At 39.8% G+C, this 19,066-nt stretch overlaps 1 protein-coding gene across 2 annotated transcripts in view; it reads right to left on the bottom strand.

The window, feature by feature from the left end:
• The window catches only part of COP1 (COP1 E3 ubiquitin ligase), a 144,458-nt gene that overhangs the window by 36,563 nt on the left and 88,829 nt on the right, over positions 1–19,066 (bottom strand). For both annotated transcript variants that reach the window (XM_089515966.1, XM_089515967.1), the window contains exon 16: positions 1,662–1,779. In XM_089515966.1, coding sequence (XP_089372092.1) covers positions 1,662–1,779 — 118 coding nt within the window. The remainder of the gene's footprint in view (positions 1–1,661; positions 1,780–19,066) is intronic.

Genomic DNA, 19,066 nt, shown 5'->3' with positions numbered 1-19,066 from the left:
CAAGCCTGAATTCTCCTTAGAACCCAAGATAACTAAACTGAGACTTTTGTCATTTGGACATATCACAAGAAGACATGATTCACCAAAAAGACAATAATGCTTGGTACCATAGGAGGCAGTCAGAAAAGAGGAAGATCACATTCCAGATGGATAGACTCAATCAAAGAAGCCATGGACCTAAGTCTGCAAGACCTGAGAAGGGCTGTTGATGATTGGGTGACTTGGAGGTCTATCATTCACGGGTCACCATCAAGTTAAACTTGACTTGATGGCAGCTAACAACAACAACAAAAACCTGTATTTAAAGGACTGTATTCTCTTAAGACGATCCTGCCTTTGAAGGAGGTCCACTGTTTCTACCTGATGGCATTATATCATTCAGTATAAATTATATTGATCCATAGGAATTTACATTTCTTAATATAAATGTTATTAGAATTTAGAGAAGTGAAAAATGCACAGTATGAGTATTTGAACAAGCAAATAATCAATCAAACAAACATTCCAAGAAATTAGTGAGCAGGGCTGACACGTCAAGAGAATCACCCAATTCAGAGAATTGTATGCCCCCTCACTAAGCCTGTATCCAATTGCTTGCAAGTCCCCAGCTTCTCAGCTCAAATAATAGAAGCAGCACATCTCTCATAACCCACTTTCCAAGCCCAGAAACAAGGTTACACGAGAAAAAGAACATTTTGGTCTCTAGATGGAGTGTGACCATCCAAAATCCCTGCTTGTGGTCAGGGATGAGGACTGATGCTAACTCTGATTTGGAATACATGACAAGGCTTGTCCTTCTGCGATTATCTGCACAGATGACTAAAAAGAAATATGAAGGGAAGCTGGAGCATAGTTTAGTGCCTAGAGGCGAGAGATGACAGGAATTCCCCATTAGCTTGCTGTTCCTCTTTCTCCTTGCTTGCTCCGTTTCTCTCTCTCTCTCTCTGCTGTTTTCTCCACTTTTTTTATTCTGGTTGTCTTTCTTTCCAGCTTCCCCATAAATACCTGCACCTCCACATTTATTTTTTCCTGTTTTCCTCTAACTCATGTGCTGTCTTATTCTCTCCCCTTAAAATGCCACTGTTTTCCACCTACCCTTGCACTGCTCACTGTGGCACATAGGTGTAAGGAGAAGTGCCCAGTGGGACAAATCTGCAATAGACACAGGATGCCCAAGCTGGAGGAAGCAGCAGAAGTGGACAATCACTTTGTGAATCAGCCTGTGCAGGGATGGTAGTACAGGAACCTGGGGGCAGGACAGGCAGGCTCCCAGTGGCTGACAGCTCAAGGGCACTGTGCCACCCTGTCCAACATTAGCTATACCACTAAATACAAGCATTCACAGAACTGTTTGTACACTTTTTACTATTTCTTCCTTATAGTCTGCTGAACAGAATTTTGTATATATGAAAGCAAATGTTAATTAGATCGACATTTTCGTGGACTCCTTCATGCTAATGAGAAGGTATGAATCCAAGGGAGATGAGAAATTGTGTTCTATTTCTGTTCTAATAAAAGCATGGTCATATGTTGAGCACCAGAACAGTTCATACAAATAAATGGTATGCACATGTATCTACAACACATGCACAAAACAAGTCTTTGGAATTCTCTGGCAGAAACAGTAAGTACAGAAACTTTGCACAAACACAAATACTTACGCAGAGACTATTTCCTCTCCACTAACAAATTTTGCATATGAAACAGCTTTGCGATGTCCTTTGAAGACCATAATTGGTTGCTTAGTGTTCCGAAGATCATAGTAATGAACACAGTGATCTGGGGAGAGATATATGGAAAGAGGAAAGTATTAACATTATCAGTTAAATCAAATTTTGTTCTAGTCATAGCTTTGCTAGTCAAGTATCAAGATTCCATCTATACTTTAGTCTGGAATAAAGGATGATGATGTGGTGGGGAACTAATCCCAATCTAGCAAATTCTTATCTACCTTTTCCCCCCTGCCTATTTAGAACACACACTTCTGCTATTATACAGACATTCATCTTATTGCTCACCTGAACAATTATTTCACAATTGCCCTGAAAGTGACACCTAAACAGTACTTCACAGATTACCAGCACATTTTATTTTCTGTTTAAGTAAACCAAAACCAGAAGCTAGACAATGGAATCTCAATTACATTGGTTTGCTTCCAAAAAATGTATGGTATCCTCCCATGCTCACATACTTCACTGCCAAGTTTAGTCAGACATTTCTGTAGTGGAAGGAAATGCTGAATATAAGCATAACTAAGTATAAAATATTAACTGAATTCTGTTTGAAACCTAGGTTTTTTTCTAGTTAGAAAGCCTAGGATTTATAACAGGAGACACATTTAGAATGGAGCAAATCTCATGCATCAAGTTACAACAGGAACAACAGCAGGGGAGGACACAAATAAGCACCTGGATTGCTGTGGACAGGAAAAAGGGGGAGTGAGGCAAAAGCATCTGTTTTCAGCTTTGAATAAGCTTCAAATTCTGCAATAAACCACCCAAAGCCTGATGGCATATGGCCCCAGCTCAGCATGCCTTTTTGTACACCCCATGTGATCAATCAATTTCTGGTCTGATCAGTAGGAATCAGCTAGCAAGTTCTAAAATTAGCCATTGAATCATTGATTATTTCTGTAGCTACTCTCTGTGCCCAACTGAGGTTTCATTATTTTTTATTAATCCAAAGTTACAATTTTAAAGCAGCTACATGAAATCTAATGCTCATCCCATTCATTAATGTCTGAACAGGTGGCTATGTTCCCTAATTAAAGAGATTCTGCCTTTCTCTCTCATACCATATGGACCTTTCACTGAACAAGATAAAACTACTACCTGATTAGGGAGCCAAGATCTTAAAGTAGGCTAAGTGAGAGAGGAATAAAAATTCCATGGACCTCAGCAGAAGCCGCTCAAATAGATTTATGAAGGTTTGAAGCTGTTCACAACTGGCATAGCTCCTGGCAATCCTCTTGGCAATCTTGGATTGTATATTTAAAGTGATCTAAAACATCCAGACAATTCCAGTAATAACGTGTGCCAAGAAAAGACCAAAAAAGCAGGGACAGCTTTGCCAATACCTCTCCAGCTTATCCCATTAGTCTTCTTACCATGCCAGCAAGAAACCTCAGCTCAAAGTACCATCAACTCTGACTTACAATACACTTTATCAATGCCCAAACTAGAAGGGTTATAGAAGCAAGTTTTTTTATGGAACTGTCACTGGGCATGGAGACTAACAAAGAAATATTTTGTAATCTCCAAACCCAATGTTTTGCTAAAATTTCTAACTTATGCACAGAAAGATCTGTGTCTTTCTAGAAACTATCTTTATTGAAGCAGTAAAACATAATGTTCATGTCACTGTCATTAGTTTGAAGAACTAGTACCTAAATCCGTTTACTAGTCCTAATCAGAGTATACCTACTGAATCAACCATTAATGAAAATTGCACTGATTCAATGGGTCTGTCTCAATTAAGATAAGCAACTGGATTTAGGCCTAAAGACTAATGTTTGATACACAAAAAGAAACTGTGTTTCTAGATTCCTTTCAAAACTATTTAGGCCTGTCAACTAAGACCCTTCTAATGTCAAACAAAAACAGTGCCCTCTCCTGTGGATTCAGAGGGTTGAGGAATGAAGGTGGGCAAAACACTTTCCTAGTTGAGGTGGAAGGCTGACATCACCTTTGGAAGAAAGATGATACTGGACTGGAAGACAACCCTTTGTTTGTCAAACTGGAGATAAATAAGATCTGCATGGAGCACACACTACTCCCTGACTTTCTCACAGAGTTCAGGAACAGGGCCCAGTTAGTAGGCATAGGTTCTTATATCCTTGCAAGAACATTTTTATCAATGCTTGTTGAAAACACGATTTACCCATTGACCTAAGACTGTGGGAAAAGATGGCCAAGTAGACCTTGATTGACGATACACCATTCAATTTATAGAAACATGTTCAAGGAATGTGAAGATAGAGCCCAAAGCTAGAAAGGAATGTCCCAAAGATGTTCCATTTGTATTGGTACGAGTCTCATGTACACAGTTTAATGGATGTTTCTAAAGTATCCTGCAGAGAATATGTTCCATGCTTTCAACTTCAGAGGCTCTGTCAGGGTAGTGCATCCAACTCCTTCACTGAGTTAGCAGATCCCTTCTCAATGGTAGTCTGAAGAACTGGTAGTATGAGAGGCAGCAGTGGGGCAAACTACAGTTGTCTGGGCCAGTGAAGGCTGACTAGGATGCACCGTATGTTGTCCACAGTACCTTTTTATGAGATGGAATGGTGGGAAGGCATGCAGAGGTGCTTCCCCCCACCCCAATAAAAGAGGAACCCATCTCCTAGACTGCTCCACAACAGTAGGTTAGTGGAGAAAACTTGTGACATTTCACATTTTCCTTTGTCGCAAAGAGGTCTATGGTGGGTGTTCCTCACATCTAGATGAGGGGTGTGGCAGTCCCTCGGTGTAGACTCCAATCATGACTCACAGAAGACATCTTGCTGAGGGCATCCACTACTCCAGGAAGGTGAACAGCTACAGGAGTGCTTCTTTGAAGTAGCGTTGTCCATAATAATCCTTCAACTTTGCCCCTCAGTGGAAGTTCAAAAACCTTGAGCACTTTCAGTACAGCAAACTGAACAGCTTTAGGGTGCTGATGTGGAGGGTGTGCTCACATATTGAGCCTTTAAGCTGCAGAAGATAAGTACTGCTAGAGGTGACAGTATGGTTTCCAGACCTATCACTATTTTGATTGCCCTTCTCTGGACATGCTCCAGCTTGTCAACATGTTTCTTGAATTGAGGAGCCTAGAACTCAACACCATATTCCAGGTGAGGTCTGACCAAAGCAGAATAAAGTGGTAATATTACTTCCTTCAGTCTAGACACTATAATCCTATTGATGCAGACTAGAATTGCACTGGTTTTCTCACCTGCCACATCACACTGCTGACTCATATTCAGCCCGTGGCCCACTAAAATGCCTAGATCCCTTTCATATGTGCTACCATGATTGTATGAATGCACTCTTTCAATATAGCAAGTGTTGTCACCAATGAGGCTGGGCAGCTACTCAGATGGGAGGACAAGATTTAAGGGTCTGAAGTTACAGGACAGTATATTTCAATTGAACGTAATGGTTAACTCCAGAAATACAAGTCTCCGGAAAGTCAGAAAACTTTATTCAGAAAAATGAGTTGGTTATAGCTTAACAATGGCCTGTTACAGACTGCCAAAATAAAGCTGCTTCGGGTCTCTTTGGAGGTATGCTATTTAAATGATGCATGGGTCCTAAGAGTCCAGAGGTTGCGCCAAAGCCACACTCCATTCCTAAGCACTGGAGTGCAGCTTTGGTGCAGCTTCCGGATTCTTAGGATGCATGCATAATTTAAATAGCATACCTCCAAAGAGACCCAAAGCAGCTTTATTTTGGCAGTCTGTAACAGGCCAATATTGTCAGAATTGCAGCATTTTCAGTTACACAGTATATTAAATGCACATAGTAATTAAAACATTGTCATGCACTTACATCCCATTCATCTTTGAACCAAAACATTCCTTTTCCCAGGGCTGCCCCTCCTTTCCTCTCCATACCTTCTTCCCCCACATGCACACCTCATCACTTCTCTACCCAGTTTCAAAACTGAGTTAAAGACTATATTGTTTAGAGAAGCATTCCCAGAGGCTAGCCCCTCTCTGACCCAGGAAGCCTCCTTTTAACCATTAATTAAGAAGCCAAGCACTTCCTCCAGTCCATCTGCCTTGGTCCAGGCCTCGGAGGTGGAGAAGAACTGCTGGATCTGATCCCATTCCCCACCACCACTCCCTTCTCCTTTTGTGTCGTGTCTTCTTCAATTGTTAAGCCTGAGGGCAGGGAACCATCTAACTAAAAGATTGTATGTACAGCACTGTGTACATTTACAGCGCTTTATAATTAAAGGTTAATAATAATAATATGTAATATTCTTGATAGCTCAAGTTTGTATTTATTCCCCCAACATCTACTTATTATCCAACTTCAAGCAAGATAAACAATCTTTCCACCAACTGTGTTATCAGCAATTGTGTAGCACATCCCATTATCTAGTATTACAAGACATATACAGTGTATATGGTTAGCAAGCACGGCTTGACAGGACATTAGAAGGAGCTTCTTGACAATAACAGTGGTTCAGCAATGGAATCAACTGTCTACAGAGGTGGTGGGGTCTCCTCCTTTGGATGTCTTCAAGAAGAGGCTGGACAGTTACCTATTAGGGATGCTTTACCTGGAGACCCTGCACAGAGCAGGGAACTGTATTTTAAGGGTCATGTGTGGCTGAACTAAAAAAAAACTATCCAACGGGAGGTTCTCTATAGTTTGTCTCCTTAGGGTTACTGAGCCTGGCACTGCTTTGGCAGCACAATAGGTGGCATGACAGGCAATGTTACTGTTTTGCTACCAATATGTGTGCTTCTATTTGGAAGAGAAGGGCAATCTTCCTGTTATTTTCTTGCATCTGGTTGAAAAAGAGGGCCACCCTTTCCTAAAGGAATTGTTCCCATGCAGGCTTCGTAATTCATTATGAGCAGTGAAAGAGCTGCATAGGCATAGGGTCATGCTGCCTGACTTCTTCGCTTACACATCCAGGGGTGTGGAGTGCTATTGGGCATGAAGTGCTTGCACAATATGGGCAATTAGGTTCTGATATTTTGTAGAGGTTTTTGATTTACCGTGTGGTAGACAGGATTGAAGATAGGGCATTCCATGAATTATGAGCAACTCTGAATAGAGATGGAAGCACTGGGATAGAAATGGTGGAAGTGAATTGGTTCGCCATCCTCATAAAGATATTATCAGAGACAGGGGATTCCATTTGTTTGATAAATAGTTCCAGAAACTTTACTATCTGAAGAAGACTGCTGGTTGCATCATTCTTCCATTATTATTATTATTATTATTTAGGAATCACAGAATCATAGAGTCCAACCCTGCCATGCAAGAAATCACAATCAAAGCATCCCTGACAGATGGCCATCCAGCCTCTGTTTAAAGACCTCCAATAAAGGAGACTCCACCACTCTACGAGGGATTGTGTTCCATGGTCAAACAGCTCTTACTGTCAGGAAGTTCCTCCTAGTGTTGAGATAAAATCTCTTTTCCTCTATTTTGAATCCACTGTTCCATGTTCCAGTCTCTGGAGCAGCAGAAAACAAGCTTGCTCCACCCTCAATGTGACACCCCTTTAAATATTTAAACAGGGCTATCATATCACCTCTTAACCATCTCTTCTCCAGGCTAAACATACCCAGCTCCCTAGGTCTTTCCTCATAAGGTATGGTTTCCAGACCCTTCACCATTTTGGTGACCCTCCTCTGGACATGCTACAATTTGTCAACAACCTTTTTGAAATGTGGTGCCTAGAACAGGACACAGTATTCCAGGTGAGGCCTAACCAAAGCAAAATAGAGTGACACTATTACTTCCCTTGATCTAGACACTATACTTCTATTGATGCAGCCTAAAACCACATTGGCCTTTTTAACATCCGCATCACACTGGTGACTCATGTTCAACTTGTGGTCTACTAAAACTCCTAGATCCCTTTCACACATCATCTCATTAAGCCTGGTGTCCGCCATCCTATATATATGCATTTCATTTTTCTGCTCTAAGTGCAGTACCTTACATTTTTCTGTGTTGAAATTCATTTTGTTATTTGTTAGCTTTCTAATCTATTCAGGTCTTCTTGAATTTTGATCCTGTCATCTGGGGTATTAACTACTCCTCCTAATTTGGTGTCATCTGCAAATTTGATAAGCATGCCTTCTATTCTTTCATTCAAGTCATTGATAAAGATGTTGAACAGCACTGGGCCCAGGAAAGAACGCTGTGGCATGTTTTATAGTGTCATAAATTTACATGGCAATTTACAGATTTCATCAATTCAACATTAAAACCTTCCAATGGTGTATAATTTAAAAATCATAAAGTATAAAACTATACATTAATTAAGCAAATTATACAATTAAAATACAAAACTGTAAAAACATAATACAAATAATCAAGGCTAAGTTATACAACAATATTAAAATTAAGTTCCAAATGCTGTAGAGAACAAGAAGTCTTTAATTCAGATTAAAAGCTAGCAAGAGAAGAGATAGTCCACAGATGTTTTCGAAAGCAGTTCCAGGAGTACATTGCAGCAACTGAAAAAGGACGAACCTGAGCCAAGGAAGAGGAAATGCTCAGCTGGGTAAGAAGCCTCCAGCTCCTAGACCATAAATCGCAAACAGGATGATAAGATGAAATAGGAGCCAATGGATAAGGGTGTGTGTGTGTGGGGGGGGGGGTGTTAGGTTGTGTAAAGCTTTAAATGTTAAGAGGAAAGGCTTGTACCAAATCCTAAAAGGATTGGGTAGCCAGTGAAGAGAAGCCAAACTATTAGCAAGTGCAAAAGAGACAAAGTAAGACAACAGATATTCACTGGCTGCAAAACCATAAATAATACACACTTCTTAGTGAGAACTAGATCAAGACAATGACCAAAGGAGTGTGTGGGTGAATTGGAACAGAGCTTGAATCCAAACAAAGACAGCAAAGAGCAGAAGCGTAAAACAGCAGGATCATTAAAATCATTCACATGGATGTTAAAGCCCGTCAAAATAAGAATGGGGATATCATTTGAAAGGAAGAGAGTCAGCCAGGAATTGAAGTCAGATACAAAAGTTGAGAATGGGCCAGGTGGACAGTAAATCTGCGATCTGCAGATGCAGAGACAGAAAAGGTCTAACAGCATGGACCTCAAAAGAAGAAAAACAGTGTGTTAGTGGAAAAGACAAAAGCTGAAACTTACACAAATGAGCTATCAGAATGCCGCCTCCTCCCCCTCCCTCTCTACCTTCTTGGTGACTTGTGTGAGTAAAGGAAAGGCCCCCAAATGAGAGGACAGCTGAGGTCGCAGTATCATGGGCAGGAAGCCAAGTTTCAGTAAGATCAAGAAGGTGAAGAGATTGGGAAAGAAATAGGCCATGAACTGATGCAGCTTTAGGAGCAACTGAAGACAGTTCCATAAGGAGCAAGAGAAGAAATGCTGGGAAGAAAGAAGACAGCAGATGGGTATCGGACTGGGAGAAATGCCAAGAACCGTAACAAAGGAGAAAACAGAAAAGAATTACCAAAAGAATAGACAGAGAAAAAGACAAACAGATTATAAAGAAGAAACAATGCTGACATTACTCATATTAAACACCAAAGTTATCCAGTAAGAGAGATATACCACAAATTAGTTTTTCATAAAACAATCAATACATTGATAATTGCTTATAAGTAATGAATCAATTAGAGTAACAGAAGCTTATAAAATAATAAAGCTATACTCAGAAGAGAATATTCCACTAATTCTTGATCAGTGCTCCCTTTATGAATTGTGTCCTAGCAAGAAAATAATTCAAGAATGATTTGAGATTCCCTCCTTTTCCAAACTTTTTACTCCTTGCTTGCCTTAAAGTGAAACAATAATTAAATAATAGTTTGTTCTCTTTATTTACTATGCCATACCTCTTTTCCCTTCTCCCCAGCTAACTTCTTCTCTATTTCCTTCTTCTCCATCTGTTTGTTTCTCTCTCTTCTCTCACACTTTCACCTCTTCTTCTCTCCTCTCTCTTCTTTACCCCTTTCTATAAATAATTTGGTCTGATTGTTTCTTCATCCAAATTGTTGGTTACTGGTTGTCTTTTTTTTTTTAAGACATTCAACTCTTTCTTTCCTCAAATTTTTGGCCTTTTGATCTTCATGTCCCCCTGTCCTATCTTTCAATTCCTGCTGATTTTTAAGGCTAGTATAATGCCCTCCCAGTTCCTAGGAAAGCAACAATAATATGCCCAGATCTTGAATACAATTCAATCTGTAGGTATAGAGGCTTTTTATGATGTAATACCACATGGACTCATGTGTTATAATATTGAGATTTTTTTAAAAAGACTTTACTCTTTGAGGCATTCTATTTCTTTTAATTAGCAAATCAAATTTAAAAAAATACAGTAGGGTTTGTATCAGGAGGTTTTTTGTTCTGGACCCCCCCACGTGTATGCGAACTCTGAAGTCTTCAATGCTGGTGCATACGCGCACACACAGAGCCATTCTCCCATGACAGTGTGCATGCATGGCTATTACAGTCATTGAAGCTTGTATTCCATAAATGCTCAAATCTGCGGATGGCAAACCCATGGTTGGGATGGGTGCACTGTATCTAAAACAAAGTAAGAGTCATCCTGGGCGACCTTCACATGCCTAGCAAAATGTCCTCTCCGGGTACTTGGAAGTTCTCCAACATAATTCCAACATAAGAACAAAATAAATAATAAAAAATACAGCCCGCCCTTCTCTTATGTGGGGGATCCGTTGCGCCCCCCCCCCCCGCGTAAGAGAAAATACATGGATGCTCAAGTCCCATTCAAATGAATGGAGCTCGTGCCCATGGCGGCGGCGTGCAGGGCGCATACCACAGGAGTGCACCCCATTCATGTGAATGGGACACGCTGCCCCGTATGTTCAAAGTCGCATATAATGCGGGCGCACTGTATCATGCAATCGTGGCTTTATTTGGGGGAGTTGTTTTAGATTATGTTTTCATGTATTTTTATATTGTGAGCAGTCTTGGGTCCTTTTTGGGGGGGAAAGGCAGCACAGAAATAAAATAAAACAACTCTATGGTCAACTTGACCAGAGTGGCCCTGGAAGACCTCCATATGTCTAGAGAGATTTCTTTTTTCTGAATGCAGGTAATTGAAACCATGATAACTGATCCTGTAGATACGAAGTTTGTATTGTATACAATAAGAGGAGAATTTTAAACTTCTAGCCTGTGATCTACTTAGCCACAATATTATGGTAGCTTAATAATCGAAATGAAAGATTTTTTGCTACTGAAGATCTATTAGAAAGAACTACTTAGTGGTTCCAAAGTAGTATGAGAAATTTAGCACCTCTATCACCCTGACTCCTTAAAAAATACTGTAAGATTAAGCTTATTTTGACTTCTTATATCTTCCCTCTTGCTTCTTCAAACATTTTTCTCATCTACCTTCTTAATAGATATTTTCTTTTCAATTCTTGGCAAAGTATGCAGATTTTTTTTTCCTGGAACCTCAATGACTGATTTTTAAAATAAATACAAGGCTCAATACAAATTGGAAATTGTATAATGTAATGGCTAGATTGTAGCCAGACATTGCAGGGCTGAGCCACAAAATTTACAGAACTATTCAGGACACTGACTTTTTACAACTGCGCAAAACCTTCTAACCCCAAGGATGACATCCCGTGTTGGCTGGAAGAGAGGAGCTGGCACCACACATTCATGTATTGAGTAAATGTATTCCACTCCCCTGAACAACAAATCAATATGCAGATTTAGACCTAACCTCCGAACCTACTAAGATCTAGGGATCAATGCAATAGGGTGGAGCTGACAGTTTATATACCAACAATCCCTGCTGGGATACTTGATTTCTGTTAAGGGTGGGGGGAAAATAATTCCAGCAGCAGGGTCATGGGAGTCTGGAAAAGGTGTTCACCTCACCTTCCTCAGCTTGCCACAGAAATTCCACCCCATCCCTATGCTGTTCAGATGTGGGCCAGGGAAAATTGGGTGGAGGTTACGCTGGTTGTGCATTTTAGCTTTACATGTTTCTGGCTGAGTGATAAACTTGAAAATGGATTCTGTGTGTAGGTTTAAGCCCAGATGAAAGTTTGGGAAGCTTAACTGAAACATCACCTAAGCCAAAACTATATCTATATCATAGCAATTGCTCTGAACATCAACATGCTATGGCTAAGCATTCAAAATCAAAAGTCAGAATGTTCTTCAGTGAGATTGTGATAGCAGCTCATAAAACACCAAAGAGAGCATGGGGTTGATACTAGAGACAATTGAGCATGGCCTGCAGTTCGAAGTGCACACAGTAAGTTCCTATGATCATATAGTATAACATTTGATGAAACATGTACAGGACTGTGCTGTTAAACAGTTCAGCGGAGAGTGACTGAAATTATATGAAAGCCCACACATGGTGCTAAAGTAGCCCCAATCCTAGAAAACTGAAATCAAAAGCTCTGGAAAAATTCAATTTATTGGCAAGAAGTATGTAAACTGTTAGTTAAGAATAATTCTGCAATGAATATATTATACAGGTTTAACGTCTACTTGACAGTGACTTGACATTCTATAAAATATCTAACAAATTTACTTTCATCTTACATTTATCTGTTACCCATTATTAATTTATAAACTGGGGGAAATAGGGTTATGAAGCTGCAATCCCTTTATAAATATTAGCAATAAACCATGGTAACTGAATGAACACTACAGAAACTATGCAATCTGAGTGAAGTGACTAAATATTGCATCTAAATAATGTTTGAGTGTCTCACAAAAATGATAGCCTCAAAGCATAAAAGCCTGTTTTTCCTTCTGACAGAAAGGTGTAGCAGAAGGATAGGGAAGAAGGCAGAAAAAGCAACTTGGATATGTGCAGAAAACTTATGCAACACAGCATTAAAAAACCAAACGTGTCATCTGTTGAGGCAGGTAACTAGAAATGTCATTTCATCAAGCAATTTCCTTGAGTCAGTGATTAGGAGTCCCTCAAACATGGCTGCAGCCTTGAAAACTCCTGAAGTGGCGAATCATTATTTTCTCTAATGGAAATTGCAATAGCTGGGAGCAACAGTAACTTTGAATTGGATGGGGAGGGGGGGGATGGAATGAATCTTAAGAATTACTCACACATCAATTAGTTTATTTTTTTATTTTATACTGGACCTCCTTATTAAAAGTAACTTTTAAAACCATCAAATATAAGTCTCAATGTTTAGGAAAAATATTGCTTTTAAACATGGAGTTAGCAAAACGAATCAAAAACTGAACAAACTGCCTGCTAAACTACACTCAATTCCAGAGCATTTAAAAAGAGCCTTCAATTTCCTCACCTCTTTTGCCAACTCCACTTACCATTACCACTTCCTTTTGGGCCACGTGGGAACCAATGACACTGCAAGAGTATCACAAGGGATTATGAGGCTCCTGGTAAGAAGCTGAAGAACCTAGATGCACAAGCTGTCAAATAATTTCTTCTCTCAGTTGAAGAGCACAGCCCAGAAAGGGAGATATAAATAGTGGAGGTGAACAACTAGGTCCGCAGATGGTGCTGCTAGAAATTATTTGGTTTCTTGCATGGGTTGCACCTCATAACAGTGGGAATGAATGTTTTTGCTAAGAGTCTAAAAGATTTTATCAGGAGGGGTTTAAACTGAGTTATGTGGAGGAGGAAGACAGTATTCTTGAGGGCAGAAGTTCATCAAGTGCTGGAGAAAACAGTCTGACTGTTAAATAAAGAACAAGGCAAATAGAACCGGTAGATGACCACACATTCACAAAGGAGATCTATAGTAGTATTGGGGAATTTCAACTATCCTGAACTCTGCCAAAAATTTAAGGTCCAACGAATTTGTCGCTTGCCTTGCAGACAATTTCATTGTCCAGAAGGTGGTAGAGGCAACTAGAGAATCAGCTGTTTTAGATCTTATCCTAACCAACATGAATGATCTAGTTAATGGGATGCAAGTGGTGAGATCCTTAGATGGGAGTGATCATGTTCTCCTGGAGTTTGTTTTACTCCTAAAGGCCAAGCATGATCAGACACACATTCCAAACTTTAAGGATCCTGGTATCAGTAAATTTAGAGGAATACTGAGGGTGATCCCATGGTTAGAAATACTAAAACAGAAGGAAGATTGTGATGAATGGGAGTTTGTTAAAAGTGAAATATGGAAGGTACAATTTCAAACAGTCCCAATGAGGAGGACAAATGGGAGGAGTCTAAAGAAACCAAGATGGTTTCCCAAAGAACTTTAAACTGGGCTCAGATTTAAAAGGAACGTGTACAAGATATGGAAGGGGAGGGGGGAAGATCACCAAAGAGGAATTCAAACAAATGTGTACGGAGAAAGTCAGAAAGTTAAAGTGCAGAATGAGCTCAGGCTTTCCAGAGAGGTTAAAAACAATGGCTTTTTTTTTGTTATGTCCATAGCAAAAGGAAGAAGGAGGAATGGTAAGGCCAATTCATGGAGAAGATAGTGGTATGCTAACAGGGGACAGGGACTTCTTTTCCTTGGTCTTTTCCCAAAAGGAAAACATTGGTCAACCTGGAAAAAATGGGAGCAGATGATTTAGCAGGGAAATGCAGCATAGAATAAGTAAAGAGGTAGGGCTGAAATAGCTGGCTACTTTAAAGGAATTAGTCTCCAGGGCAAGATAAAGGATATTAAAAAAAACCTGGCAAATGTAATCTCAGAACCACTGTCAATAACCTTTGAAAATTCAATTGAGAGCATAACTTCTATCTTCTTTTCATTTCATGTCTCTGTTTTTGAATAAATTCTGATCCACCCTCCAACCCTGTACTATACCTAACATATATTCTACTGAGATCAAAAGGTGTATATTACATAGTTCCTCCTGCACATACCAGGAAAGAGACAACGGTCCAAAACACACTGCAGAAATAATCCAATTTGAGACCGCTTTAACTGCCCTGGTTTAATGCTAGGCAATTCTGGGAACTGTAGTTCTGTGACACATTTAGCCTTCTCTGTGCCAGAGAGCTCTAGCGCAACAATAAACTACAATTCCCAGGATTCCCTAGCACTGAGCCACAGCAGTTAAAACAGTCTCAAACTGGATTATTTCTGCAGTGTGTTTTGGGCCAAAATGACCTTCAAGGTTTGGAGAGGTAAAGTCAGTACTGTGCAAGATAATACCTCAACACAGACTCTTCTTCTCCTAATACATTTATCAACATCAGTGAAAGATTTCAACACAAGTAGGAGTGACCATGAACTAGAAATTAGGATGAGGCACTTTCAACTACATATTGATATTAACCATTAATTCAGAGCAATCCACATGATGAGCTGCCTATCCTCCGAGTCTAGCCCTAAAAAGTGTAACCACTAGTGGTAGACTATTACACTAGAATAACACAACAATTGGGATTCTGGCCAGACATCCATCAGTCAGTCAATCAGTCAGTCGGTCAGAAACTGACCCATAGCAAGTTCCATAATCAATATCAACACCAAGACCAATGGTAGTGAGTTATTCAATCATGCTTGATATTGAGGGTCAGTCCTGAAGAAGCCAGTATCACAGCCAGGCTGGTGAAGACTGGTTAAAGCTTGTACTAAGTCCAGAGAGATAGACTCGGCCTTAGCAAACAATACTGGGAAAGTCAAGGGGAAGCAGGGGTTCATGGCCTGAAGGTCTTGGCAACTTTGGCCTCACCATCTGAAACAAAAGGACTTGCTCCCATTGCATCACTTGAACTCAAGATTAGGAGTCCAAGAGGTGTGTATGCTGTTTATAATTGTTTTAATGTATTGTGTGTTATTTGTTTTATATGTTTTGTCTTTGTAATATTTGATTTGTTCAATAAAGTATTTTTATAATAATAATAAAAACAGATTAGCAATACTAGTGCACTAGTCTGGTGAAATACTTGTAATGAGGACTGGTGAAATACTTGTAATGAGGACAAATAGCCACTTAATGTACAACAGGCAGTGAGTATACACATCAGAGGGATGGGGACTGAGACAAAGAAAGAAATTTGCTGTGATAAGCAAAGCAAAGCACTGGTTAAGAGCAGAGAAAGCACTAGCTTGCTCTCTCCAAAACAGAGCAAGGTGAAAAGTAAAAGACACTACTACTACTGCAGTGTTCAGTAAGGAGCTCCACATAAAGACACAAGCAATGAGTCAGACTACATCATGTGGGCTTCCCAACAAAACTATTACTGCACATTTTTACTCTAAAAATTTTCAGATTTTGCACATTTGAAAGAACCTATAATAAAGCTTTGCAAAAAAAATCAAGAGAAATGTGGGTTTTTAAAGAAAGGCTTATAAAGAAGAAATTTTGGGAGCAAGCTCCAGGAATAAAGGGGAAACAAACAAACAAACAGAGAAATGATAGAAGAGGTTAGTTTTGGATGGCCAAGATGCAAGAGACAAAGAAACAGATTACAAGTAAGACTTATATGAATGTGGAAGCAGAGAGACAAGATGGATAACTCTATAGAGAGCTTTTCATTCATCTCCATACTTAGTAATAAAGTTTCTCTCATCTCTTGCAATATAGACAAAATTAAATATAGCCTATGTTTCTAGTATGATGGCATATTCTCTGACCAGAACAAATTTATGTTCCCCCAGTAAAAGAGATTTCAATGTCCTATGAACACAGGCAACGTACTGACAGCCATGGTGTATTACTACACCTTCTTTACAAAATGGATTGCTGGAAAAAAGCATGAGGGATTCCCCCCCCCCTTTTTTTTTTTTTTTTTTTTGAATGGGACAAAAAAGTACCCTAAGAGGAAAAAAGGGAAAATAATTTGTTAGGACATCTGTTGGCCCAAACCTTTTTCTGCATTCTAGAAAAAAAAATCTATCTGGCAGTGGCTGAAATTTGGAGGTACTTTGCTCATGTAATGCGTACACTGTAAGTCTTCTGAATGGATTCAGCAACAAAACATATCTTTGGGGGAAATGTCCTATCCTAGAAGACAGCTAAGTTAAGAAGGGGATGTTTTCTCATATTTATCAAACTTTTACCTTTTGACATTAGTTCTTTTGACAGCTATGGTGTAAAGCCAATTCTACACCCTCAGGACAACACAAGTATTAAAGTTAAAAATAAAACTGTTCCAGTCATTTTTAGCTTGGGGCATTAAAAGAAATGTAAGATAAAAAAGTCTTTTACTTCAATGCTTTTTTATCTGTCGCTTTGAATGAAAGGAGGATGTCTAATAAAGCAATTTAAGATATAACAACTAATTATAATAGAAGGAGCTTCAGCATATTCTGGATGTGATAAGAGACCAAAGGAATGGAATGAACAACAAAGGTGTTTATATGGCTGGGGGTAGGAATGAGGCAGAGCTTTAAAAATATACTTTCTGTATAGCACCTCAACATAGCCAGTGGTTTCAGTACTGGACTAAGAACACTGGAGCCCAGGGTTTGATTCCTTGCTTGGCCATGAAACCCACTGGGTGAACTTGGGTAAGTCACATTCTCTCAGCTTCAGGGGAAGGCAATGGCAAACCTCCTCTGAACAAACCTTACCAAGAAAACCCCATGGTAAGTTTGCCTTAGGGTTACCATACGTCAGAAACGACTTGAAGATAACAGCAGCAGCACCTCAAAACAGAACTCTGTAACTTTGAAGATTATTTTGTCTCCAGGGAACAAATGGAGATCCAGACTACAAATAGGCAGAACTAAGCAATCTTCCAACATTTTGGGGATGCTGGCCACATTTGGAATATTAAGAGTATGTTACATATACCCAGCAAAAAATGTTTGCCATGATGGATGCAGCAAGTCAAAAAAGGGCAAATGGTTTACCAGTAACTGTGGTTCAGAACAATCATATGTATATAAAAATATTGAGCTTTTATGTTGTAGAAAGTTTCATCTCTTCTATTTGTCATCATATGAGTTTCATATGGTGGCTCTATGAATGAGAGGTCACTAAGAGGCTCTGCTGTTAACAGCTCTGCTCAGGTTTTGCAAACTCAGAGACACAGCTTGTGTGAGTTAATCCATCTGTACAGTGCACCCATGCCATATGCGCACTATATGCGGCTTTCAGCATATGCTGAAAGCTGCGCAGTAGCGCACAGAAGTGCGCAGGGCGCAAGGGGTGGCACGTCCCATTAAAAGTAATGGAGTGCGTGCCTCTGGCGCACCCGCGCCGCCGCGCCATGCACAAGCCCCATTACTTTCAATGGGGCTCGAGCATATGCTTTTTTTTATGGGGGGAGGGTCTGGAACGGATCGCTTGTGTAAAAAAAGGGCGCACTGTACTATAGACTTCTCTTCTCCTATTGCCTACCAGTCTAACAAGGTTTATTGTCTTTTCTAATGAATGCAAAAGAAAGAAAAAGGTAATGGTAGGGCTATTGCATGGAGAAAGTGGCAAAATGCTAACAGGAGACAGAAAAAAGGTGTAACTACTCAACGCTTTCTTTGCCTTGGTCTTCTCACAAAAGAAAAATGGGCACTCAACCTGAGGAAAATGGAGCAGATGGTACAACAGGGGAATTGCAGCACAGAAGAGGTAAAAGTGTGGTTCAAGCATACCTAGTCAACCTAAATGAATCCAAGACACCAAGGCCAAATGAATATATCCAAAGGCTTTTAAAAAAACCTGGCAAATGCAATCTCAGAGCCACTGTCAATAAACTTTGAGAATCCCTGGAGAACAGGAGAAGTCTGAGCGGACTAGAGCCGAATAAAGGTTGCCCCCATTAAAAAAAAAAGAGGACTCAATCAATTACCAACCAGTCAGCCTGACATCAATACCAGGAAAGATTCTAGAGCTGATTATTAAACAGACAGTCTATAAGCATTTAGAAGGGAATGCTACAATCACAAAAAGTCAACATGGGTTTCTGAGAAACAAGTCATCCTAGACCAATCTGATCTCTTTTTCTGATAAAATTACTAGCTTGGTAGATGAAGAAAATGGTGTGGATGTAGCGTATCTTTATTTCAGTACAATCTTTGAGAGGGTCCCCCATGATATTCTGGCAAACAAGCTAGTAAAATGTGGGCTAGACAATGCAACTATTAGGTAGATTTGCAATTGATTGACTGGTTGAAACCAAAGGGTGCTCAGCAATGGCTTCCCTTCATCATGGAGCGAAGTAACTAGTGGGGTGTCAGAGGGTTCTGTCCGGGGCCCGGTGCTATTCAACATCTTTATCAATTACTTGGATGGAGGAATAATGGGCATGCTTATCAAGATGACACCAAATTAAGTAGGGCAGCTAATACCTCAAGAAGACAGAATCAGAATTCAAAATGATCTCAATAGATTAGAAAGCTGGACCAAAACAAACAAAATGAATTTCAACAGGGAGAAACATAAGTACTACACTGAGGCAGAAAAAATGAAATGCATTGATATAGGAAGGGTAACACTTGGCTTGACAACAGTACATGCGAAAGGGATCTAA

The sequence above is a fragment of the Sceloporus occidentalis genome, unplaced genomic scaffold, assembly GCF_023333645.1.
Source record: "Sceloporus occidentalis isolate IW3139 unplaced genomic scaffold, rSceOcc1.0.p SCAF_3, whole genome shotgun sequence".
Classification (NCBI taxonomy): domain Eukaryota; kingdom Metazoa; phylum Chordata; class Lepidosauria; order Squamata; family Phrynosomatidae; genus Sceloporus; species Sceloporus occidentalis.
Note: the sequence above shows the minus strand (reverse complement) of the source record. Positions and strands in the feature narration are given on the sequence as shown.